This window comes from Mesoplodon bidens (assembly GCF_964165515.1).
Source record: "Mesoplodon bidens genome assembly, chromosome: 4".
Lineage (NCBI taxonomy): Eukaryota > Metazoa > Chordata > Mammalia > Artiodactyla > Ziphiidae > Mesoplodon > Mesoplodon bidens.
The window spans coordinates 130,275,524-130,301,443 of record NC_138160.1 but is presented as its reverse complement, the minus strand read 5'-3'; the positions used below and the strand labels follow the sequence as shown (position 1 = coordinate 130,301,443).

General features: G+C 44.6%; 1 protein-coding gene across 2 annotated transcripts in view; it reads left to right on the top strand.

Annotated features, from left to right (window-relative positions):
- The window catches only part of GLRA1 (glycine receptor alpha 1), a gene marked incomplete at both ends in the record, with an annotated part of 82,770 nt that overhangs the window by 34,475 nt on the left and 22,375 nt on the right, over positions 1-25,920 (top strand). For both annotated transcript variants that reach the window (XM_081231876.1, XM_081231875.1), the window contains 2 exons: positions 3,971-4,038; positions 25,673-25,896. In XM_081231876.1, coding sequence (XP_081088002.1) covers positions 3,971-4,038; positions 25,673-25,896 — 292 coding nt within the window. The remainder of the gene's footprint in view (positions 1-3,970; positions 4,039-25,672; positions 25,897-25,920) is intronic.

Sequence of the window (25,920 nt, the reverse complement as noted above, 5' to 3'; positions counted from 1 at the left end):
CTCAATTCTCTGTCTAATGTTACTGATTTATTTATTTGCTTATTTCTTGATTTGTTTATTTATTTACTTACTTACTTAGCAGTGAACATGTTTAAGAAATAAAATTTCACCCAGACTGTAAGACCGTTGAATCGGGCCCTTCCCCTCCTCGCTTTGAAAACCTTATTCCAAGCACTTGGGCCCAAAATATACAGGACTAGATCATCTCTTAGGCCTCTCGCAACCCTGCACTATCTCTAACCCCTACAATCCCCTTGACGATGTGGGCTTTGAGCAACAAGTGCAGCTTCTTGGAACCTCACCCCAGGAGACAGGGAGCAAGATTTCTCTACTCTCCCTGTGGTGAGGGCAGAGACACTGGTTGCAGGGGATCCCCTGCCCCTGAGCCCCATGGCCTCTTTCACGCTCCCACCCAGGCACACATGAGATTCCCAAAAGCCCCCCGCAAACTACAGAGCTCCTGAAAAGGCCAGGCCAAGTAGGCCCCGTGACCCTGACACAACAGGAAGAGGCCTGCCTGCTTTGAAAACTCCACAGCGTGATTAATCACACAGCAGGTTCCTTCAAGCACAGGAAGTTGTGCCTGCTCCTGACTCTCTAGATGGAGGGAGGAGATATGGGGACATATGTATATGTATAACTGATTCACTTTGTTATACAGCAGAAACTAACACACCATTGTAAAGCAATTATACTCCAATAAAGATGTTAAAAAAAAAGAAAAATCAAAGCTAATGCATAAAAGGCACGATGAGCAAAATATCAAAATGTTCAATAAAGATGAGATCCAACCCTGAAAAAAAAAAAAAAAAAAAAAAGATAGGGGGTCCGGGGAGAGCAGCCTCCGTCTGCAGAACATAGTGGCAATGCAACTCATAATACTGAAGTAAAGAGCTCGAAAATTGGATTTTAACCCTCTTGCTACTTACCTGATATCTATGACCCAGAGTAAATCACTTGACACATCTGGGCCTCTGTCTCTGCATCTGTACAATGGTCCAGTAGGACCAGGCCCTGTCAGCTTCGGTATTCTGTATCTTCACAAAGACTTTGCATATCACAATGGCTCCCAGGATCAGGGGCACAGCCCAATGCAAACATATACACAAAAGCAAAGTTAAACTTTAATATTTAATGAAATATATATATTATGCTGCTGCCAAAGGCAGCCAGATTGTAATTTTCTTGAGGATAATTTAATTTCAGATTTATTTCAATGAACCACACCTCCCCATGGGATCATTTTTGGCTGGCATCCTCTCGCACACATAAATCAGGATCTAATTTATATGGGAGTCACAGCACCAGACACTTGCAGGGCCTGGGTGGGAACTCTGTGCACGTCATTTCAAGGCACAGGGCCTGGGTGGGAACTCTGTGCACGTCATTTCAAGGCACAGGCAGTAACTCTTTGGGGCATCTTAATGGTATGAAGCCAAATGAAAAGAAAAACCTGGATCTGAGTCTAAATGAGGGGAAGAAAGCCCTAGTGGGCCTTTGTTTGGGTGAAAGTGACCAAGGAGGCAGATTCCCGTTCAGCATAAGGACAAAGTTTTTAGCAAGCAGAGCCATCCAACTATGGAAAGGGCTGCTCGAGACGAAATGAGTTCCCCACTGCTGGAGGTGATCAAGCGCTAAGCCTTGCATGGATAGCAGTGGTTCCTAAACCTGGCTCTGCATGAGGATCACCCAGGTCACTCATTAAACAATAAACTCTGGGCTAATCCTCACAGGTTTGGGTTCACTGGGTCTGGGGCTGGGCCCAGGAATCTGTAGTTTAACAAGTTTCCCAGATGATGCTACGGCAGACAATCCCATCTGCACCTCAGTTTGGGAAGCAATAGATTAGGTGACTTTTAAGAGACCTTCCAACGCACTGAGTGACCACCTAGAGGGGTGCGATAGGGAGGGTGGGAGGGAGGGTGACGCAAGAGGGAAGAGATATGGGGATATATGTATACGTATAACTGATTCAGTTCGTTATAAAGCAGAAACTAACACACCATTGTAAAGCAATTATACTCCAATAAAGATGTTAAAAAAAAAAAAAAAAGAAAAAGAGAGAGACCTTCCAGCCCTGAAATTCTATACAGTAACATCATAATTCAAATGGGTAGCTTCCATAAGGGAATTGCAACCCCATGGAGCTGAGAATGACTGCCCAGATCAAGATCTACTCTACCAAATTGACGGGGAAATTGCAACCCAGAAAAGGGAAGGGGCGTGTCTCAGGGCAAAGAGTCAGGGAGAGCTTGGGGCTATGTCTAAAACCCAGGAATCCTGGCAATCCCTTGGAAGGAAAACCTGGATTCTCACAGCAGGATTGAGTCTCTTTCTATACACCAGGATTTCTGAAAAGAAGGAAGTCTTGGCTGAGTTTGGGTGAAATGCTTGGGCTACTTTTTCAAGAGGGACAGAGAGAAGTGGGTATCAGAAAACTTGGGTTTGAGTCCTGGCTCCACCACTTGCTGGGTAAATAAGCCCAGGTGAGTTACTAAAATTTTCTGTGCTCCACTTACGAAGCTGGGACAGTAACTTTGCCCTGCCAACCTCAGGACCTCATGGGGATCAGCAAGAAAGTGGACCTGAAAAAATTCACAAATGGCATGTCACAATCTTCAAGTGAAGGATTATGACCTATTATCCAAGTCCTACCCACCTTCAAGGTCAGCTCAAGGTCATCACCTTCATGAGGTCTTCCCTAATGCCTCACTCTTTAGAAACTCTCTCATACCTGGACTCCTACTGCTTCTATGACCCTTACCCACGGTCTCACATTCCTCCCTGGTTATTTTATGCTGGCTGTCTTATCAGCACATGTAGAAGCCCGGTGCTTAAAATCCTGGATTCTGCCACTCTGTGACCTTGAGTATGCCCCTTCCTTTCTCTGAACCTCTTTCAAAAAGTATAGCCATTAAGACCACTAGCTTTGGAATTAGATCAATCTGCGCTCAAGCTTGACCATTTACTAGCTGTGTAGCCGTGGGCAAATAACCTCTCTGTGCCTCTGTTTCCTCATCTGTAAAATGGAGGGAATAACCATGTCTTCTCATGGAGTTGTTGAGAGGATAGAATGAGATAATGTTAGTAATACTCTCAGCACAACAGCAAAACCTGCTCAGTAAATGGTAGCTGCTGTAATTGATAGTATAAAATGAAGAGACTGGGCTTCCCTGGTGGCGCAGTGGTTGAGAGTCTGCCTGCCGATGCAGGGGACATGGGTTTGTGCCCCAGTCCGGGAGGATCCCATATGCCGCGGAGCAGCTGGGCCCGTGAGCCATGGCCGCTGAGCCTGCGCATCCGGAGCCTGTGCTCCGCAACAGAAGAGGCCACAACAGTGAGAGGCCCGCGTACCACCAAAAAAAAAAAAAGAAGAGACTGGGCTTCAGTTGGACAGAGGTCCCTCTAGCAATGCGATTCCAAAGAGCAAATATTCCTCCACTTCCTTCCTGCCCTTGCAGTAGCTTGCCTGGAAAGTATTTAACAAAGACTTATGGACTTCCTTTGAGGTTCCCTCTGGATACCTCAGCTGTTAATTCCCATCAATGCCCTTTCAGACAATCATTCTTGGTTCATAAGTTCAAGGCAAGGAACTTGCTGTTCCTTGCGATGCCCATGATGGCCTCCAAATGTTGTAGCTGTAACCTTGCAGCCACAAATTAGAAGGCAGCCGATGGGGTTTGGGGAAGGGATTTCAACCATATGGCAGGATGATGAATTATCCTTTTAATGAAAGTACATCCCGGCTCAGCCTCTGGTGTTCTATACCTGGTGCTCACTTGGGGACCAGGGAATCTGGCATAGCAATGTGGCTGGGAGTCCCCGCTGCTCGGGGGTGGGGTACAGGGCAAGCAAGGGTCTCCTCCACCAAGGGGGATCCATCCCTGAAGTCAAAATCCCACAAACTGATCCTATCCTGGGGATTTCTTCTTGGCCTTGGAACTAAGCAGGAATCTCTCTTGATTGGCAGGTCCCCCGGTGAACGTGAGCTGCAACATTTTCATCAACAGCTTCGGTTCCATTGCTGAGACAACTATGGTGAGTGAGTCAAAACACAAGCTGCTATTTCCTGCTCGGGATATCTCTCTCCCTGAAATATCTACCCTCTGCACTGGTCTTCCCCAAGGAGGTGGAAAATCTGGTGTTTTTTCAGGTCTTCCGTGGTATACTATGGGATTTGGACATTTTTACTGTCCTAGTCAATGTTTTGGGTGAAGACATACATCTGAAAATGGCCAAAGAGCTAGCAGGGCTAGCACATGCTAAACACTCAGGATTACAAAAGCAAAATTCTATCAACAGGTGAAAGTTTTAGATTAAAGCAAATGTAAAGACCTGCTTTTAAGTTTAAAATTCAACTGCAGAATAGCAGAAGACTGGTTACAGAAGCTAAAATGGGTATATTGATTCTTCTCTCTACTTTTGTATGTATTTTAAATTCCCATAGTAAAAAGTTTAAAGTAAATCAGTTACTCTAGAAAAAAAGACTAGAAGGAAAAATAGCAAAATGTTAACAGCAATTATCCCTGGATCGTAGATTTATGCATGATTTCATATCCTTCAGTATTTCTATATTTTTCTAATCTCTACAAAGAGTAAATCTTACATTAGTAATTATAAATAAATGTAATGCTACTTTCAATTTTTTTTTCTCAATCCTTGAAAACAAAAAATCAATTATACTTGTTTTGAAGGGAGCAATCTAGCTTGTGAGAAAATAATTAAGGCAGTTTCAATCATCTCTTTATGAGCAGAGGCAGAAGCAGCCAGTCAATCACCAAGCCCTGTAGATGTTACTGCCTTGAAATTCTCTAAACCATCCATTCCCCTATGTCTGCCTGACCCTAGTCCAGCTCAGGCTTCCATGGTGCCTGGCCCACATTACTGCAAAGCGTCCCAAGACTTGCATCTTGCCCACCTCCAATCCATTCTTCCTCACACCGTGGTCTTTCTAAGATACAAACCTAACTACGCCAGTCCCCTGCATTAACGCCTCCCTGTGGACCCCCCTCCCCTTCAGCATTAAGCTTAGAAGGCCCCTCTGATTCTGCTCGGCTGCATCTCTTCCCTCTTGCTTCCCATTCTGGATAAATGGAATTGTCCAGCGTTCTCCACACGGGCCGTGCTCACCCTCTGGTTTTCAGCCTTCTCTTGATGCTGCTGAGGCCTCTGCCCAGAGCACCCACTCCAGCCTCCTTTCCATTGCCAACCTCCAGGCTCCCTTAACTCTCTGCTTAGAATGACCTCCACAAGGGGACATATAGTTTTCAAGGGCAGGAGCCCTCTGTGTCCCCCTTTGCCTGGCAAAGCAATAAAGCTGTTCTTTAAAAAAAAAAAAAAAAAAAAAAAAGAGAATGACCTCCACAGGAAGCCTTCACACTCTAACACGTGTGTACACGTGTGTGAGTTCATGTGTACGCTTGACCTAAGCCTGCGATGGGTCCCCTCTACCCATTCTTGTGACACGTACTACAATTCACATAACAGCACTGACCACCTTCATTTACACTCTCACAGTCTGCTCATGTGTCCCTCCTCTCACTATAATGTCAGTTCTCTGGGGGCCAGAATCTTGTCTCATTTCCTGTGGTAACCTCGGCAGTTGGCACAGTGATCTAATAACAGGTCTCAGTCATCTTCTAAAATAAATAAGCCAAATCAGATATATTGTCTGTTGATTCAAACCATTATTTGGTCCTAAACATTTATGGAGATTAGATCTAACCTTCTAGTCCCAGACTGGCAAAAATCACTGAGCTCCGTATGTTATGGGGCAAATGGTCCAAAATCTATGCTCCTGCAGAGAGGTCTGTCTTAATATGGTCAAGAGACCCTGCCCACATCCAAAGGAAAAGCAATCAATTCCCTAAAACTCATAGGCCTTTTATCTCCATATGGAGATGGTCCCACCTGTCGACTAAGAACCAGCATGGCTGCTTTTCACTGGGCCTCCAGGTTCGAAAGCCAAGTCTTTCCACTCTGTGAATGGATATCTTATTAGAGCTTCTAATGAACTTCTCTGCTTTTCTTCTCCTCCCAAATCAGAAGTGCAGTCACATCTGCATTATTTATAGTCCCTGTGCGGTGACTGTTGACACTTCCTCTCTTCTTCTGAAATGGTAAAAAGTTATCAAACCAAGTCAGGGGCCACCCGGTTATGTTAAGAACTTGGTTATCTGAGGACAGGTGTACATATCTTCACTCCAACACCAGCCCCACCTTTTTCCCTGTAATTGTCACACAGAGATCTATTTCCTTGTTACAGATTACTAAAGGCGTAGGGGTTTGCCCTTATTTTGTGTGGTGGTTGAAAGCCGAGACTCTGAAGTGACGTAGACCTGGGTTCACTCACTATATGTAAGAAGCTGATTTGGTTTGTATCTTTAAGCCTCAGCTTCGTTGTATGTAAAATCCCAGGGGTGATTAACATCATACTACTTCACCAAGTTGTTTTTTTTTTACCTCCTCAAGTTATTATGGATGGAAATTATGTGCATGGAAGTGTTTATCACAGTAAATGCTTTGTTAAGTGCTCTAAATGTTTTCGATGATGATGATGATGGTGGTGATGATGGAGGCTCTGGGCACTGAAGCCCCAAAGCCACCACTGATTAGCTGTGTGATCCTGAGCAATTCCTAGACTTCTGTGAGCCTTACCCTTCTCTGGTATCTCTTGTCTACCTTTCCAGACTTCATTCCTGCTGCATACTGCTTTCTACAGAGACAGTATAGCAATTAGGACACAGTCTTCCATGCCCAGACAAAATCTGAGGCTCAGCTCTGTGGCTTTGGACAAGGTACCCTAAGTTAGCCTCCTCATCTGCAGAGCAGGGGACCAATAGCATCCACCTTGTGACCTGTTGTGAGGATTAGGAGATAAGGCACAGAAGTGCTAAGTGCAGGGTCTGACACATAGTACATACACAATGAATGTCAGTTATTATTATTAAATGCCACTAGTAATTTTCAACACATTTTCACACTCATTCTCTCACTTGATTCCTTCACCAAGTACTTACTGTAATGACCACTCTACAAAGTAGACATGGCAGACACAATGTACCCCAATTTACAGCAGAGGAAACCGAGATTTGGTGACATCATATCCCAGAACTAGTTATTGACTGGGCAGGGATTAAGATCCAATCCTTGTAACTGCCAGAACATTGAAGAGCACAGACGGGGGAAATTGAGGGACCCCAGGCCCACAAAGCACACTTAAGCAACAACCTAAGCATTATCAAAAGTGGAAATCCAACCTCAAATCATGGTAGGCTCAGCATGCCTCAGGAGAAAATAATAAGTAATGAAAATGGAGATAACCAACAAGGGGGGTGCAGAGAGATGGCCCCCTGGAGTGGAGATCAATAATGTTTAGACAGAACATGAAGGATTGGCGATGAGGTGCTTCTTTGGGAATGGTCCACAGCTGACACAGTTTTCTCCTTATTAACTAAAGTTAATCCAAAGTAGGAGTTGTCATTTTCCTGCTTCCATATTCCATAATATGTGATTTTTTTCTACTGGGTTCTTAATTATCTATATGTGTTTAATTTACATCGCAGACAATTTAGGGAAAAAAACCTAAAATCTCAGAGCTAGAAAAAACCTTAAGAAACCTAAGTCAGCCTTTACCCTACTAAGAGGGAATCTGGTGGTTAGAGAGGTGACGTCGCCTGAGCAAGGTCACACAGCATGGAACAGGTGTGACAGAAACCCAGGTCCAGTGCTCTTTGCAGTGGCCAAAGTTCCCCTTCCCCTCAGCTTCTTTCTCCCCTAAATCCCACCAACCAAACCCTCTGGACCACTTTCCCATTCAAGCCTCTTTCCTTTTTATTCAGAATACGCTTGGAGAGCAAGAGTGGACTCGTATTAATATAGTAACAAGGACAACAACCACACAGTAAATGCTACTGTATGCCAGGCAGTATGCAGAGCACTTCCACATGTTTCATCTCATTTAGACCTCACAACAACACCCATGAGGCAGGACATGTTATCCCCATTTTACAGATAAGTAAACTGAGGCTCAGAAAGGTTAGGTCACTTGCATAAGGACATGCGGCTAATCGGTAGCAGAAGTGGGAATTGAATTCAGATCTATATCACCCCAAACCCCACGTTCTCCTGAGCCAAATATAAACATTTAATTTCCGGATGTTTGGGATTACCCAGCACTTGCTTGTTTCTTTTCATCATAAAGAAGTTAGAGCTAAAGGGGAACTTCATTGAACAGACATGCCCAGGCCCCCCAGACTTTCATCCCAGGGCTCTGCGTCACCAGCCACGCAAAGAGCTGGTCGTGCACCCTGGGTCCATGGTAATATGGACATAGTCCCAATGTCAGAAACTTTCCAGGCTGTGTCTGTTCTCTAAGAGCAACAGGAGTGCAGAGCCACTCTGTAAACAGCTGGAGTCCCCAGCCCTGACTGTCTGCCTCTCAGAGCCTGGCTTTATTCACCAGAGCTGAGAGCAGAGAAGGCAGCCAGCAAAGCAATAGGGGTCCCTATCCGTTCCTGACCAGGGGAGGGCTGAGTCTGGCTGGCCTTCATCTGACCTTTCCAGCGACTCTCTTTGAGTCTATGCAGTGAAATCAAGGTAGAAGCAGGGACAGGGACGGACGAGGGAGAAGAGGGAAGGGAGTCCTGGCCTAGAGCAGCTCCTTCAGCACTCTACAAGAGAAAGATCTGGAGCTAGGACCGAGAGGGAACCATCCATCTTGTCTGGACACGTGTGCTTACGAGTGCGCCTAAGTGTGTGCTCTGCAGCTTCTATACATCATGGAGCATGTGTGTGCATGTGTATATTGTGGGACCATGTGTTTGTGCAAATGTACACATCGGCCTGTGTATATGTGTACACTAGTTTGAACAGATTTAGATAGGTAACCTCAGAGAGAGATGTATCTGACCATGTATAGGTATGAACATAAGTATGTGTACTTCTGTGCTTATAAATGCACATGTGAATATGTGTAGTGAGGATGTGCATGTATCTGCGTATATATGTAGGAGTACGTGAAAGTGCTTAAGAGTGAAAATGCATGAAGGGTATTATTTTCACATAGGTAATTGTGTGTGGATATTTGTGAAGCACATATTTAAGTATGTAGCAGCATTTGAGCCAGCAATATGTCTGTGTGAATGTGCATAAATACAAGAACATGTGAATAAGTGAAAGAATATTTAATGTGTAACAGTATGTGTGTATGAGTATGTCGATACATGTGTTCAGGTGTACATGTGAGTGTGCATACGTGGGGACATGCAGACAGCTGGAATTCATGTGGAACTAAATGTCAGCAGATGTGAGAGAGAGACAGAGTGTGTGCATGTGTGTGTGAGTGTCTGTGTGTGTGGGTCCTGACATCCTTTGGGCATGAATCTCAGCATTTCCATTATGAGGACATGTGCTCCAGCCTCTCTTGCCAAGGGCCGGGCTAGCCTGGCACAGAGACAGGCACACTGTGGCCAGGACCCCTGGCGATTGGCAATGGCCTATGCAACTACCGTCCACATGTTTGGCCTTACTTGTCGATATTAGGGGGGCAATGGACAGAGCCCTGAACCAGGAAACAAGAGACCAAGGTTTGAGCTCTAGTTCTGCCACAGTTTAATACCACTGAGACTCAGTTCCCCCTTGGCACCTGGCTCTAAGAATGGTGTGTAGGAATACACAAGTGGGTATGAGAGTCCTTTATGAATGCTACAGAAATGTAAAGGGTTATTAACTATTGAACCAGTCAGCCAAGGACTCCAACACATAAGCCTAAGGAAATGTCTTTCTAGTTTTTTTTTTCCTTCTGTTCCCTATTTATTCATTTATTGTTTCCACCTCCGTTTTTAAGGTCCTATACTGTACGTGCTGAATAGGCTATAAGGATATAGATTAGTTTTACTCATATTAGGCTAGGCTTTCCTGCAGCAACAAACAACCCCTGAAATCCCAGTGTCTTAGAACAGCAAAGACTGATGTATCACTCACCTAAAGTCTGCTACAGATCTGGGGGACTCTCCAGGACTACTGTCCTCCACGTTGTAGCTGAGCCTTGCACTTCCACATCAACATGCAATTTCACATTTGCTGTGAGAGGAAGAAGGCATTAAAGGGTGGCACACTGGCAAGTAAGTGCTTTCCACCCATAAGTGACATATAGCACTTCTGCTCACATTTCACTATCCAGAGGAAGCCACATAGCCCTACCTGAAGAAAAGTAAAATCCTCCCATGTCCCCAGAAGTAAACAGGAGCCAGGTAGGTCTCTGCTTTCAAGGAGTGTATTGGAGAAGGTGGACAAGGAAACCAAAGAGAATACCACAGTATGATGAGTGAGATTACAGAGGTATGCACAGGATGCCATGAAACACAGAGAATAACAGTGACCAACAGCAATATTAGGCAACGCTTACTGAACATGTATTATGTGCCAGGTGCTGTGGCAATGCTGTTGTGTGGTTTTGAGTAATTTTTCTGAAGTAGAAATCTGATCATGGTTCTTTGCATGTTAAAACCTTCCAGGAGTCTGTCATACAGAGTGAAGTAAGTCAGAAAGAGAAAAACAAATACCATATGCTAACACATATATATGGAATCTAAAAAAAAAAAAAAAAAAGTTCTGAAGAACCTAGGGGCAGGACAGGAATAAAGACACAGACGTAGAGAATGGACTTAAGGACACGGGGAGGGGGAAGGGTAAGCTGAGACGAAGTGAGAAAGTGGCATGGACATATATACACTACCAAACGTAAAATAGATAGCTAGTGGGAAGCAGCCGCATAGCACAGGGAGATCAGCTCGGTGGTTTGTGATCACCTAGAGGGGTGGGATACGGAGGGTGGGAGGGAGGGAGACTCAAGAGGGAGGAGATATGGGGATATATAGCTGATTCGTATAGCTGATTCACTTGTTATACAGCAGAAACTAGCACACCATTGTAAAGCAATTATACTCCAATAAAGATGTTAAAAATAAATAAATAAATAAAATAAAAACTTCCAGGAGAGAATGGCATTGTAGAATGACCCAGAGAGGAGAGGAGTTTTAAAAGCTGGTGTGTGTTCAACAGCAGTAAAAGAGGAGACAAGTCAAGTAAGAAAAGAGAATCTTATCCAATGGGTTTGGCAATGGAGGATGGGGGAGGGGAGCGTGTATGAAATTAGAGAACGCGATTCAGGGGCACGAGGAAAGCACAAGACAAAAGGAAGTGAAGACAGTGGGAAGATAATTCTTTCAAAAAGCTCTGCTATAAAGAGAAGGTGAGGTGGTGGTGGCGTCATGTGTCATTTATTGAGCACTGTCCTAAAAACCAGGCATCTGCGGTTAGCAAAGTATGGGGATCATTTCATATAACACAACAATCCCATTTTATAGATGAGGAAACTGAAGCTCAGAGAGGCTTAATTCACCCAAGCTTTTCCAGCCAATAAACACCATCACCAGTTATTATCCCCAGGCTGCCTGAATCCTGGTGCCCTGCTCTTGGCCTAGGCCACCTGCTGAGTTTGGGGCAAGAGGAGAGGCTGCAGAGCCAAGGGGATGTCAGGGTCATGGGAGGACATGACTTCATCCTGGTCTCCTGCACTCTGGTTTGGCTAACAAGTAGGATCTGTGCAATTCTATCAGAACTGGTATTGAGAGAAGCCGTTGGCTATCCATCCCTGTGGATATTTGCAAATGAGACCTCAAGATCTATGAAAACAGCTACCATGTGAGGAGGTTAAATGCCCCTTATGTCCAACCATAAAAGTTAACACATTGTTTAGGAAGCAGTCACTTCTGAATGCCAGCCTACTTCTGGGATCGATTGACTAAATCCAATCAACTGATTGAATGAATTGGGATCAGTTGATGGAATGAATTGATTTTGAATCACAGAAGATAAAACTTAATCCATCTACTTCTTTCCAACTCTGCTGCTGTCAACTCTAGTTCAACTTGGCACCATCTCTATCCTGCTTGACTGAAACAGCCTCCTAACCGGCCTCCCCGCCTCCCTTCCTCCCCTTCTCTACCACTTCCCATAGTGCCTTTTAAACCCTAAATCACATCACAGCATTCCCCTGCTTCAAATACTGCAACAGCTGCTTAATCCTTTTACTACGCTCAGCTCCTTCTGCCCAGAAAAATCTTTGCATGAATGGTTTCCTTCTCATCCTTCAGGTCTCAGCTCAGATATTTCTTCAGAAGGTCCTTCCCTGACTAAAAATGTCCCCCCTTCCAGTCACTGTCGCATCATGTTCCATTATCTTCTGAGTAATACCTAAAAAGTAGAAGTCTGCTTGTTAGTTTGTTGTTTTGTTTGCTTTTTTATTGAGAGTGGGGACCCTGTCTTTCTCAATCATCCCTATATTTCCCTGCCCAGTACTTTGCCTGAACCATAGGAGCTCAATCAATATTTGTAGAGAATTAACATTGGAGGTTCTCCAGTTTGAACCCCCATCTGTTGTCAGAACCTCTGCCACAAATGTTGTAGTTTCTGCTCGCACACCTCCAGTGATGGGAACCCCTGCACCTCCCCAGGCAGCCCACTTCATCTTGGGACACCTCTGACATTTCCATTTGCTCATGGCTTTCATTCTGATCCTGGGGCCACAGAGAACCAATCTTTGCACCTGACAGCCCTTCCAATAACTGAGGACAGTCCTCTCGCTCCTTGGCCATGCCTGGCTTCCTTGGCCATTCTCCCCGGTTCTCAGTCCCTTTCCCATCCAGGGTGCTCTCCGAGTACAGCCAGCATGTCAATTTCCACCTTGAGCTGAAAGGCCAAGCTATGAACCCAGACCCTCAGGAGTGCTTAGAGCAGAGCACACCAGGGCCATGCTCATCCTTACTCTGGGTTACTGGGCTTCAAAGCATTGTTTTTAACAGCAGCCAACCACCACAGTCCATTTTTAAGGTGAATCTTATGCAGCACTTTAACACACTGATTTTTGAAAATGGGCTGTTCTGGAGGAAGTGGAACAGAAGCCAGAAATCTCAGTGCCTTGGCCTTTTCCTCAATCGGCCCCCCCAAGGTAACTCTGGGGACCTCCTCAGAACCCTGAAATGATTTCTACACACACCACCTCAAACACATTTCAGTTTAGGGACTTCCCTGGCAATCCAGTGGTTAAGAATCTGAGCTTCCACTGCCAAGGGCATGGGTTAGATCCCTGGTCAGGGAACTAGGTGCAGCCAAAAAAAAAAAAAAAGACATTTCAGTTTAGGTAACAAGTCACAGTGTTGACTGACACTATGCTTATGGACAGCAAAACTCTGGAACTTTTTTTAAAAGTATATGAGCAACAGATGAAAACAAGTTTTGTAGTAAGTCCAGTAAAAAAGAGAAGAGAGAGAGAAACAGGAATGCCCCTGCTTTGCACTCTCCCCCTGTCCCATCTGAATTAACCACTGCAGAAAACACTTTAGTGTATGTCTTACTGGTCTTCTTTCCTTGAATGTATCGATACATCCCTTCGTTATTACACATCTTTGTCTAAATAGGATTGTGCAATACAATTTGCTTTTTTCACTTCACCATGTCTTGGAATCTTTCCACATCACTACATATAGGTCTACCGCATTCTTAACGTTCTACACACCCTCAAATTTGGAAACATAACAATGGTTTATTATTATTACATTCAGTATGTGACAAAATGATTTTAATCAGTATTTCCAGATTTACAGCCCACCTCTAAAATTCCACACTCTGGACATAACATCACTTCATGGTATTTAACCACTTGTCTCCTGATGGGCCTGTAGGTTTATGCAGCTTTCACTATTACAAACAAGTGCCACAATGAATAGTCTTGCACATGACTCTTTGCGTGCTTCCTTAGGATATATTACAGAAGTGGAATTACTTTATCAAAGGACCTGCACTATTTTGACAAATATTATTGCCCAACTTGCTCTCAAAGAAGCTTCAATAATTGTTCCCACAACAGCGTTTTTATCCTTGCCAACTCAAGATATTATCAAGCTTTTTAATTTTACCAAATGGGATTTTTTAAATGGTACTTCACTGTCATTTTTAATTTTCACTCCAGATTCCTAGTGAATTTGAGTATCTTTGCTTTTTTTCTTTCTTTTTTTGCACAATGGGCACTTTGAATAATATTATAAGTTTCTTCTTTTACATATACCTCCATAATCCATTTGGAGTTTAGTTTGCTGTAAAGTATTTGGTGATGGTTTGACTCTATTTTTCTCTGATTAGATAGTAATTTTCCAGCATTATTCTTAAATAACCATTATTTCTCCACTGATTAGAAATGTTACCTTTCTCATAAACTAAATCTATATATATATATATATATATATACACACACACACGCACACATATATATATATACACATATCTTTCTCTAGTCTCAGTTTATTGTCCATTGCTCTATTATCTGTTTCCACTCTATTTTAATTACTATGGCTTAACACTGTATTTCTATATCTGGTAGAGAAAGTCCTCTGTTGTTCTTCTTTAATAAGGTTTTCTTGTCATTTCCAGTCCATTTTCTCTTCCATACGAACTGTAGAATCAGCTTGTTGATGCCTATAAAAATTGCCTCAGGTTTTGATTGAGGTTGCATTGAATTTATAGATTCACTTGTAGAGAACTGACATCTTAACAATATTATACAAATGTGGTATGTCTCTCCATTTATATAGGTATTCCTTTATGCCTTTCAGTAAAGCTTTAGAATCATTTCGTTGTGTGTGTATGTGTGTGTGTATATAGATACACACAAGTCACACATTTCTCATTAGGTTTATTACTGAATATTGTGTGAGGTTGGTTAATATTGTGGATGAGATCCTTGTTTGTTGTTGCTTTTTCCATTACACGTTCAGTCTGCCTACACAGCTAATGCTAGGCCATTTACACTCTGGGATTTAGGAAGTCCAAGAAAAAGCCTATTAAGTGCCATCCAGTTAGACATATCTCGACACTCCACAAAGCCTTGGTAAACTGCAGACAGAGAGGAAGCCAAGGAGAGAGCCCTCACACATGCTATAGAGTCTGTTAAGAGGCAGAAAATGGGGTTATAGGCAGTCTTGGTATCGTCTGCTGGATGACTCTCTCCAATACACCACCATGGGAGGCATCACAGTCATGAATTTATGGCATCCCAGGGTTGGCTCTCCATCAGATCAGATTCAGGAAGGCTGACTAATGACAATCAAAGCCACAAAAGACTGAAGTGGGTAAATAAGACCGTCAAGTTATTTTACTTTATGATGGGGCTTTCCATTCCAATAACAGCATGCTTGTGTCCTCCATGAAAGCACTCCCTTGCCATTCGCCGAATACCAGGGTAACAAATCAAAATTTGCTTTTGACATACCAAATTGGAGGAAAAGAAGGAAGACAGTCTTGAGGAAAATCTCATCCAGGCCAGAGAGAGGTCTAAGAAACCATCCCTCCTCACCACACAGAAATCCTTTTTTCAGACACAAAAATAGTTGGTGTTCCCCCAAGCAGTGTGACCCTATCCTTCAGATGATGCTAGACTACCAATTGCCAAATTCCTGCTCATCAAACTGCCCTTTCTTATACTATCGAATGAATGTCTCCAATATGTTTATAAAATAGTTCTCTAAACAAGACACAATAGGGACTTCCCTGGTGGTGCAGTGGTTAAGACTCCACGCTCCCAATGCAGGAGGCCTGGGTTCGATCCCTAGTCAGGGAACTAGATCCCACATGCATGCCACAACTAAGAGCTCTCACATGCCTCAACTAAGGAGGCTGCGTGCTACAACTAAGGAGCCAGCCACCCACAACAAAGAAACCCATGAGCCACAACTAAGGTGCCCTCAAGCCGCAACTAAGGAGCCTGCCTGCTGCAACTAAGACCCAGGGCAACCTAAATAAATAAATAAATAAATATTTTTTTAAAAGTTGCAAAAACCCTTAAAAAAAAAGACATAATACAACAAATTAAGGTTCCACTTAATAAATTACAAGCACAGGCCTGTTCTAAATCATTGAGATTACACATGGGTCATTGTGATTGATGCTGAGCCTTGCCAAATTTCTCTGCTGCATGTTCATCTGTTAGGTTAACTCGCAGAGATCAAACTTCTTTTCCATATTTCCAAGTTCGCTAGTGGCATGTCTCACTTTTATGCCCTGTACTGCCAATACTGTCCTCTTCCCTCTTTTCAGGTTAATATCCACGCTTCAATTTGCATCCTTTGGCAACCAGTTACAAATCCACCTCAGTTTAGCATCACAATCCAAAGTTCTCCATCTGATACTATGAGGATATGTATGAGCCAACCTGTCACATGGGCTCAGTGAGATCCCAGTATACTATGTCTACTATGTTTCTTTCACCTACCCATCTAGGAACCTGGTTTTCAAAAAAAGGAAACAGAGGGAATTCCCTGGTGGTCCAGTGGTTAGGACTCCGCACTTCCACTGCAGGGGACACGGGTTCAATCTCCAGTTGGGGAACTAAGATCCCGCATGCCTCACAGCATGGCCAAAAAGAAAAAAGGAAATAGGCAGCATGCATTTGTCAAAAGAATGTGAAATTGGGAGCCAGACAGTCGTGGATTCATATTCCTGCTCTAGTACCTACTAGCTATGGGACTCTGGGCAAGACACTTAACCTCTGTTTAACCTCTCTGAATTTCAGTTTCCTCCCCTGTAAAATGAGTATAATAATATTCACTGTGCTAGGCTGATGAAAAGTTTAGAGATACAATGCATATAAAATTCTAGCAAATGTTAGACATCCAATAAAAGTGGCTTCAATTAGCATTTTTATGTAATTATTAAACTCATGCTGGGCTTTAGTGATCCCCTGAAGATAAACAAAGAGGCTCCGCTCCACTGGTCCAAACCATCAGCAGTTCTTCACAACAAATGTTGTGAAGCCCTGATTATGTGCGATCCAAATGAGAATGCAACAGGCAGGGTGGCGACTTAGGAGAGGTTGAAGGCATGGAGCAGGCAACTGGAACCAAGGACGCAATGGTCAGGATCCAGGGAGTCTGCCAGCTCTGTACTTGAGTGTAGAGCAGACAATGGGTCAAATCCAAGGGGCAGGGATTTCCCTGGTGGTCCAGTGGTTAAGACTCTGTGCTTCCAATGCAAGGGGCGCAGGTTCAATCCCTAGTCAGGGAACTAAGATCTCACATGCTGTGCGACGTGGCCAAAAAAAAAAAAAAAATTCAAGGGGCAAATCAGGAATGATGTAGGAGCACTAGTAGACTGCTGGACCTGGGGCAGAAGGCTTTTGTCCTTTGCCCGTTTTTTTTGTGTTTTTTTTTAATTTTTATTGGAGTATAGCTGCTTTACAATGTTGTATTAGTTTACACTGTACAGCAAAGTGAATCAGCTATACGTATACATATATCCCCTCTTTTCTGGATTTCCTTCCCATTTAGGTCACCACAGAGCATTGAGTAGAGTTCCCTGTGTTATATAGTAGGTTCTCATTAGTTACCTATTTTATACATAGTATCAAAAGTGTATATACGTCCAGCCCAGTCTCCCAATTCTTCCCACCCCCACTCCTTTGCCTTTTTTTTTAATACTTCCTGCTAATTGTGGGTATCTACAAACCCACAGGAACATAACAGCAGCCAGAGGCAGTAGCTGATGGCATTGAGGTATCACAAAAGTGTCACTCAGTACAAATCTGGGAGATTCTGGATGGTGTAGTCTGGTAGCTAAATGCTTGGGCTCTGGCATTAACATCTTGGGTTCAAATCCCAGCTTTGCCACTTACTAGCTGTGTGACGTCAGGTACAGTACTTTAACTTCTGCGTGCCTTAATTTGCCTAACTGTAAAATGAGAATAATAGAACCTACATCACAGGATTATTGTAAATATAAAATAACACACATAAAGAACTTAGCATCATCCCTTGCATGTGGTAACATCTCAATGTATTATGTGCATTGTTATTATCAATTCTGCATCTGCCAGTAACTAGTGCTGGGAACTTGAGCTTTTAGGGCTTCCACGTCTATCCAATGGAGATAAGAATCTGCCCTTTCACGCCAAACTTCATAGAACAAAACTAATGTGAGGGTGCTTTGTAAAGTAAAAAAGCAGTTAATAAGTATGAGATGTTATTAATAAAAGGAACTGACACAAAAAACAAAAACAAAAAAGAAAGGAAGAAAGAAGCGAAAACAGTGTACTACTTAAAAGCACACGACTTTGGAGTCAGCCAGTCATGGATTCAAGCCTCAGCTCTGTCACTAACTTTAGAAAAAGCATTAAGTCTCCCCAGCCTCAGTTTACCCATAAAATGGCATCCCCGTGAGAATCTGGGGAGAGGGATCATTAAAGCACTTAGCACTGTGTCTGGCACTCAGTCAAGATTCAGTAAACTCTCCATGTGCCGGTGAGCCAGGTCCATACTCTCACAGGGCAGTGAGGAGACTGGGGCTGACTCTTCTCACATTGGAAGGCAACATCTTTGACTCTGATTCCACAGTGCTTCTCAGAGGTCTGGGAAAGTGCTGGAGAAGCAGCAGCAGCTCATAAACCAAGCCTGGGACCTTCCACTCTGAATGCCCCCTGGTCCCTGGCTCTCAGCAGACTGCTCCAGCTCTCACACATCTTAATCCCAAATCCTGTCAGAGCTGAGTCTAAGTTAGAGTTTCTCCAAGGAGAGCAGAGCCCGCCTGATGGCAGATTCAGCTCGGTTCTCCTCCTCCTGCCCTTAAAGGTGTACAAGGGATTAGGAAAAGTAGTGGGAAAGGGGTCAAGATTTCTGTATGCAAGTCCCACCTTAGTCACTGAATTGCTGTGTGGCCTGAGAAAAGTCTCTTTCCCTCTCTGGGCTGTGTGTAAAAGGAAGGAGTTGAGACAGAAGTCTACCTGTAATATTTGTGATGAAAATGATGAAGGATAAGATGATGATGACAAAGAACAATGATTCTCTCCTCTGCCCCACTCTCCATCCCTACTATCTTAGTTTAGCTCTCCCTTATCTTTCATTGAACTGTCACAGTGGCCTCAAAATAAGTCTCCCTGGTCCCGTTTTCTCTCACTTCATCACTTCATGGTCACGCCTCCCACGCTGATCTTCCTGAAGTCAAACTGGGATACTGCTCCACTGCTTAAGACTTCAGTGGTGCCCAACTGGCTACAGAATAAGATCCAAACACCTTGGTTTGGCAGTTAAGGATACCCACAGTTTCAAATCAATCCATTCTACAGCCTCATTACAGCAGAGTGGTTAAGAGCATGCGCTTTATATAATTGGACAAACCAGATTTGAATTCCAAGCCCGTTATTTACTGGGTGAATTTGGACTAATTACTTAATCTCCCTGAGCCTTCTTCATCTATAAAATTAAGGTGAAACCACCTATAATCATAGGACTGTTTTAAACATAAAATGAGGGCTTCCCTGGTGGCACAGTGGTTGAGAGTCTGCCTGCCAATGCAGGGGACACGGGTTCATGCCCCAGTCCGGGAAGATCCCACATGCCGCGGAGCGGCTGGGCCTGTGAGCCATGGCCGCTGAGCCTGTGCGTCCGGAGCCTGTGCTCCGCAACAGGAGAGGCCACAACAGTGAGAGGCCCGCGTACCGCAAAAAAAAAAAAAAAAAAACATAAAATAAGCAGAAGTTTGTGGCATGCTTAGCACAATGCCTGGTACTTACTAGGTCCTCAATAAGAGGGACTTTTATTACTTATGCAGCTGACGGTTGAGCTAAACTGAACTGTTTGAATGCCCCTGCCTATACACTTTTGCTGGTGCTATTCCTTCCACGTGAAATTCCTTTGACAACCTGCCCCCCCACCCCCCCACCCCCCACCAACTCTACAAATCCTAACCCTAAATACACCAAGGCCGAAGCCCTGGTCCTCATGTCCTGTCCTGCCCTTACACCTGTATTCCTCACCTCTGTCCTTCCTCCTCACACATCACTGGCCTCCTTTCCAGCCCAAATCAGATATTATTCATATCTCAGAACAACACCAGATCTAGAGATGCTAACTTCAGGAGGATCAAACAACCTGATAGGGGCCATTTCAAATGCCACTTTCTCCCCAAAATCACTTCCAGATTCACCCAACCTGCCTGGAAGTAATGTCAACGACTTGAAAGCAATATCTAATAGCAGCTTGTTAGAACCTCTTCTGACCCATATCACTTTCAGTTTTGTATGTTAGATTTATGTCCATACCTTGCCTTGCTTGCTAGATAATCTGAGCTCTGTGAGGGTAGAAGCCAAGACCTGAGCCTCTGCTCTCACCGTTCTCCCACTGGGCCTCACAAGTGTTTATAGAGTTGAATCAAGTTTAGAGAAGAAACATCTCTTTCACGGCTGGAAGGCTGAGACTTAGGAAGGTATAAGAATCTGATTCTTCACCCTCCTCTTGGGTGATGGCTCTTGGTTCTGACTGCTGTGGGCAAACATCTTGCCTTCCACGTCCTCTTCCCACCAACACACCCACCAGGCTCTTAGCTCTTTCCTACTAAAGCACCTCATGCTTCCTATTTCACCACAGTACTGAGTTTGGAGGAGTTTGCTGGGAGAGGTTAGAGTCTGAAATTAGACATAACGGGGGCGTTAATACTCTACCTTGGTCTCACAAGCATGGAAGCTGCCCAGTTTCCAGAAATCAAGCCATCAGGGAATCTCAGAGGCAAGACCAGAGAGTGGGTGCTAGAGCCTGCTGAGCCAGAGCTCCGCCAGTCCCTCCCCCTCGGACTTAGAAGATGGGCCACCTTGAGGGTCAAGGCCTGGAAGCCAACTACCAGAGGTGGGACCTGAGGTTCTCAGCTGGAGAACTCCAGTGCTGTTCTTCCAGCCTCTGGACCTGAACGTGGACCCCCAGCAGGTCCAACACTGACCAGAGTGACTGTAGAGCCAAGTAAGCAAAACGGCATTTAGCTTTCAGCCTATTACAACAGTTGCATTGGTCCCTTCCAGACGGCATTTCCTGGTGCTGTTTACCAACTGGGGAGGAGAAAATCGATGCAGCAGCTCGGCTGGGGAGCGGGTGCTGAGGGGAGAAGGGGGCATTGGGAGAAGGGGACAAGTCGCCTGAGGACACCAGACACAGTCTCTACAGCTCTTACCCTCACTTCTCAGGAATCGCTTTAAAGCGAGACGCTATGGTTTTCATTTTGTTTTTCTCCTTTTAGGTGACATATGTTTCTATTTTTTTTTATAATCAACAAGCATTACTTCTGTGATAAGAAAAATAAAGTATTTTTAAATATCAGTAATAAAATGCAACTGTAATAATGTCGTTCCCTACTTAAAATTATTCGAAGACTCCACATTAGTCCCAGGATGGAGTCCGCATTCCCCAGGACAGCCTGCTCGGCGCTGCATGCTTCCTCCCCCTCCTGCCCTCACTCATCTACTTGCTGTTCTGTCCAAAGCACCGTGCTCTTGCTTTGTCTCTAGGCCTTCACAGGTGCAGTTCCAACTGCCCAAAATGCTTTTCCTTTTTGGCTCTGCCATATTTGGTCTCACCTTAAATATCACGTCTTCCTGGCACCTTCCCTGACCCTCACCTCCAAGTCTAGATGGGGAGCCTGACTTCTGTATCTCCCCAGTGCCCTATACCTAATCCCCAGCAGAGCCCAATCTCCGTGTGGTGTAAGCGCTACATCGTAGGCTCTGTGACAGCATAAACATGTCTTTCTTGTTCTCAGCGTGTTCTCCAGTGCAGAGAACAGTGCCTGGCACTTAGATGCTCCATTAAATGTCGCTGGAAAGGGCTTCCCTGGTGGCGCAGTGGTTGCGAGTCCGCCTACCGATGCAGGGGACACGGGTTTGTGCCCCGGTCCGGGAGGATCCCACATGCCGTAGAGCAGCTGGGCCCGTGAGCCATGGCCGCTGAGCCTGCGCGTCCGGAGCCTGTGCTCCGCAATGGGAGAGGCCACAACAGTGAGACGCCCGCGTACCGCAAAAAAAAATGTCGCTGGAAAACAAAAATCTAATAACGATCACCTATTAGATTTGGAAGGGTTCTTAGAGACCATCTAGCCTAACTCCTCCTTCTAACAGTGGGGCCCGGAGAAGTAAATCCAGATTTTAATCCCAGGTCTCTTCTGAATTGCTATGTGACCTTGGACAATGCCTCCTCTCTCTAACCCACAGTCTCTCCAGCTATAAAATGGGGAAAGCTCGGGCTTCCCTGGTGGCGCAGTGGTTGGGAGTCCGCCTGCCGATGCAGGGGACACGGGTTCGTGTCCCTGGCCGGGAAGATCCCACATGCCGCGGAGCCGCTGGGCCCGTGAGCCATGGCTCCTGAGCCTGTGCGTCCGGAGCCTGTGCTCCGCAACGGGAGAGGCCACAGCAGCGAGAGGCCGGCATACTGCAAAAAAAAAAAAAACACACATGGTTCTCAGAGGCATTCTTCTCAAATCCAACGGTTGTTAACTGTTATCAACAGAGGCCCTCGTACTACAAACAGAGAGGCCCTGGTACTGCAAAAAAAAAAAAAAAAAAAAAAAAAAAAAAAATGGGGAAAGCTCTTCCTGTGCCAACTTTTTCCGCTCTGCCTCCCCCTCCCCCTCCTGGGTGGTGGGTAGCTCCAGGTACACCGACGGGGTGAGTAGGTAGGATGGTGCAAGAGAAAGAGAAGGTCAGGTTTATCCTCTCAAACTGTTGCCCTTCAGGTTGAGGAGATAAGACACACACAGTGAGGTACTGCTAAATTAAACATTTCTGGCCATTCCGTTTTGCTAGGAGATCAGAAAAGGAAGAAGTCAGGGAAGCCTGGGGGCATCAAGCCTCCTACAGGAGATAAGGATTAAACTGATCAGGCAGCGGGGGGGTGAGAGAAGAGGCTCCCCAGCACAGAACGGGCCATCCATAGCCAGGGGACGTAATCAACAAGTGCTCACTAGAAGGTTGGGCTGATGTGGATTCAGATTCCAGCTCTGCTGCTTACTAGCTCAACCTTTCCAAACCTCAGTTTCCTGAACCTCACTAGGAGAATTTGAATGTCTAGCTTGCAGGGGTTTTGTAAGGATTAAATGTATGTGACAGTATCTAGAACAGTGCCTGGTGCCTAACAGGCCATTTTAAGAAATGCCACTTTCTTTTCTTCCTTCCAGCCACATAAACTGGCTTGACATGTTGCTGGCAAGAACATCAGAAGTGCAGCTGGGGTTTGGGGACTGAAGGCTTTTTCTGTCCAACCATTAATGCATAGTCTGTTTACTCTGACATGACTCCCAGCGCCTCATCTCTCCCTCCCTCCCTCCCTCCCTCCCTCCCTCCCTCCCTCCCTCCCTCCCTCCCTCCCTCTCTCTCTCTCTCTCTCACACACACACACACACACAAACACACGCACTTCATGTAAAATCCACAGGACAAACAGAGGCTGTTTCTAATCCCTGATGAGCTGGGGCCAGGTTGGGAGCTATTACAATCAACAGGAAAAACAAAGAATCAACCTCCAGTCTGGCCTGAAGTTTTCCCTCCACCGCAGGACTTATAAGATAGGAAATTTTTTTTAACATCTTTATTGGAAAATAATTGCTTTACAATGGTGTGCTAGTTTCTGCTGTATAACAAAGTGAATCAGCTATACGTATAAGTATATCCCCATACCTCCTCCCTCTTGCATCTCCCTCCCACCCTCCCTATCCCACCACTGTAGGTGGTCAGAAAGCACCAAGCTGATCTCCCTGTGCTATGTGGCGGCTTCCCACTAGCTATCTATTTTACATTTAGTAGTGTATATATGTCCATGCCACTCCCTCACTTCGTCCCAGCTTACCCTTCCCCCTCCCCATGTCCTCAAGTCCATTCTCTACGTCTGTGTCTTTATTCCTGATTATGAGACCAAATGTCATTTTTTATGGGGCTGGAGGGAGAGGCTTCAACTAAATTACAGAACAGTCCCATAAGATGTCTTGGAACATTTCAAGAAGCTACTGATATTCCTGTAGGCAAACAGAATGTGGGAGGAAGTGGCAGGCGGGGAGTGTGGGGGACAGAAGAGCTGTTTGCTTCAGTCCATTCCTGCTGATGACAGATCGAGGGTGATCAGGATGTAAGGGTAGCACCCCAAAAGAAAATGTAGCATAACCTCCTTTATCCTGCACCTTCAGAGAAAAAGCAGCAGCAGGTGCTTCCGAGCAGAGATTATTCCCTGAAGGAGAACATTTAAAGTTGGATTTCAACTGAGATTATTAATCTTCTAGGGAACTATAAACCCTCTTGGGAATCCAACAGAGAGAGCTATACCCTTCTTCATAGGAAAACACAAATACACCCCAAATTCTACTTGCAGTGGAATATTCACAGGCCCCAAGTTTACAACGTCTCTCTAACAAAATTTAAAACTTTTCTTAATGGAAATATTTCTTAACTTCATTACCCAGCTTCCCACTGTGGAGACCTACCACAAATTGCTTCTCAGGTTATTAATGGGAACTAAATGGGTTCTTTAAGACCCTCTAAGACCCAATGAACAAATCCTCAGCTAGGAGTCAAGGCACCTGGGCTTCAAAATCAACTCTGCTCTACCTTTTCAGAGAGACACGGCCAGTCTCAACTCTCTCTAGATTTCAGTTTCCTCATCTGGAAAAAAAAAAAAAAAGGTGGGGAAGGGGGTAGTTTTGACTAGGACAGCAATTTCTAACCCACATTCTGTAGAAGATGAGCCTCATGCACAAAATAAAAGAGTTCTATGGCATAGGGAGGGTGGGAGGGAGGGAGACGCAAGAGGGAAGAGATATGGGAACATATGTATATGTATAACTGATTCACTTTGCTATAAAGCAGAAACTAACACACCATTGTAAAGCAATTATACTCCAATAAAGATGTAAAAAAAAAAGAGTTCTATGGCCAAAATAAATCAAGGAAATGTTGCATAGTCTATTCCCCTCTTGGAGATGCACACAACTCCTCAGCATATTAAGGTCTCTGAGAAGTCCTGCCGTAAAGAAATCTGATACATTTGGTTTAATCAAACATTTCCCTACTTGGTTTGATCGTGACTTTTTTGTCCCATCAGAGAGCATTTAACTTAGCGCTGGTTTCCAGTAAGATGTGGCATCTATTAGTCCCCCCCAAACAAACAAATCAACACATTATAGAAGGTAACAGAAGGCCGACATTAAAACAGAGTGGTGTGAACCCTAAGACCAGCAGAACACTATAAAATCCTTCCACCCAACTTTCCTTCACTGCTTGGGAATTGGGCAAAATAGTGTGAATGCTCAGGCATCAGCTTTTAGTCTTTTCTTTTGTTCCTTCAATCTATCTAGAATAGTGACTCTCAAACCTTAGTGGGCGTAAGAATTACTGCACTGATGGGGTTGATAATAAAAGGGGGACTTCAGCTTTATCTGTGATGTATTATTTCTCTTATCTAATGAAAACTGAAGCAACCACAACAAAATGTTAACAGGATGAAAAACAGGTGTTTATGACAGCAGTATGAACTTCATTTTTAAAATTTGTCAGAAGAAAGAATAACATTTAATTAATCTCAGTTCAGAGTTGAATATACTTAACAGGGCATCTAGAGAATTTTCAGGGATAATTATGACTGCCCTGATTTTTGCCTGATGCACAAACTTTACGTCTCATCCCCATGCAAGATGCAACCACACTCTGACAGCATCCTCCAGACGGGGCTTTGGGAAGCGCTGACCGAAAGCACCTGGGCCCTCCAAGATGTGACATCCCAGGGCCTAACTCTGAGTCCACCTCCTTATCTCCTGGCTATAGGACTATAGGGTCAACATCTTCCTACGGCAGCAGTGGAACGACCCCCGGCTGGCCTACAACGAATACCCGGATGACTCTCTGGACCTGGACCCATCCATGTTGGACTCCATCTGGAAACCTGACTTGTTCTTTGCCAATGAGAAGGGGGCCCACTTCCACGAGATCACCACGGACAACAAACTGCTGAGGATCTCCCGGAATGGGAATGTCCTCTACAGCATCAGGTGAGTTCTGTACAGGCTCATCCC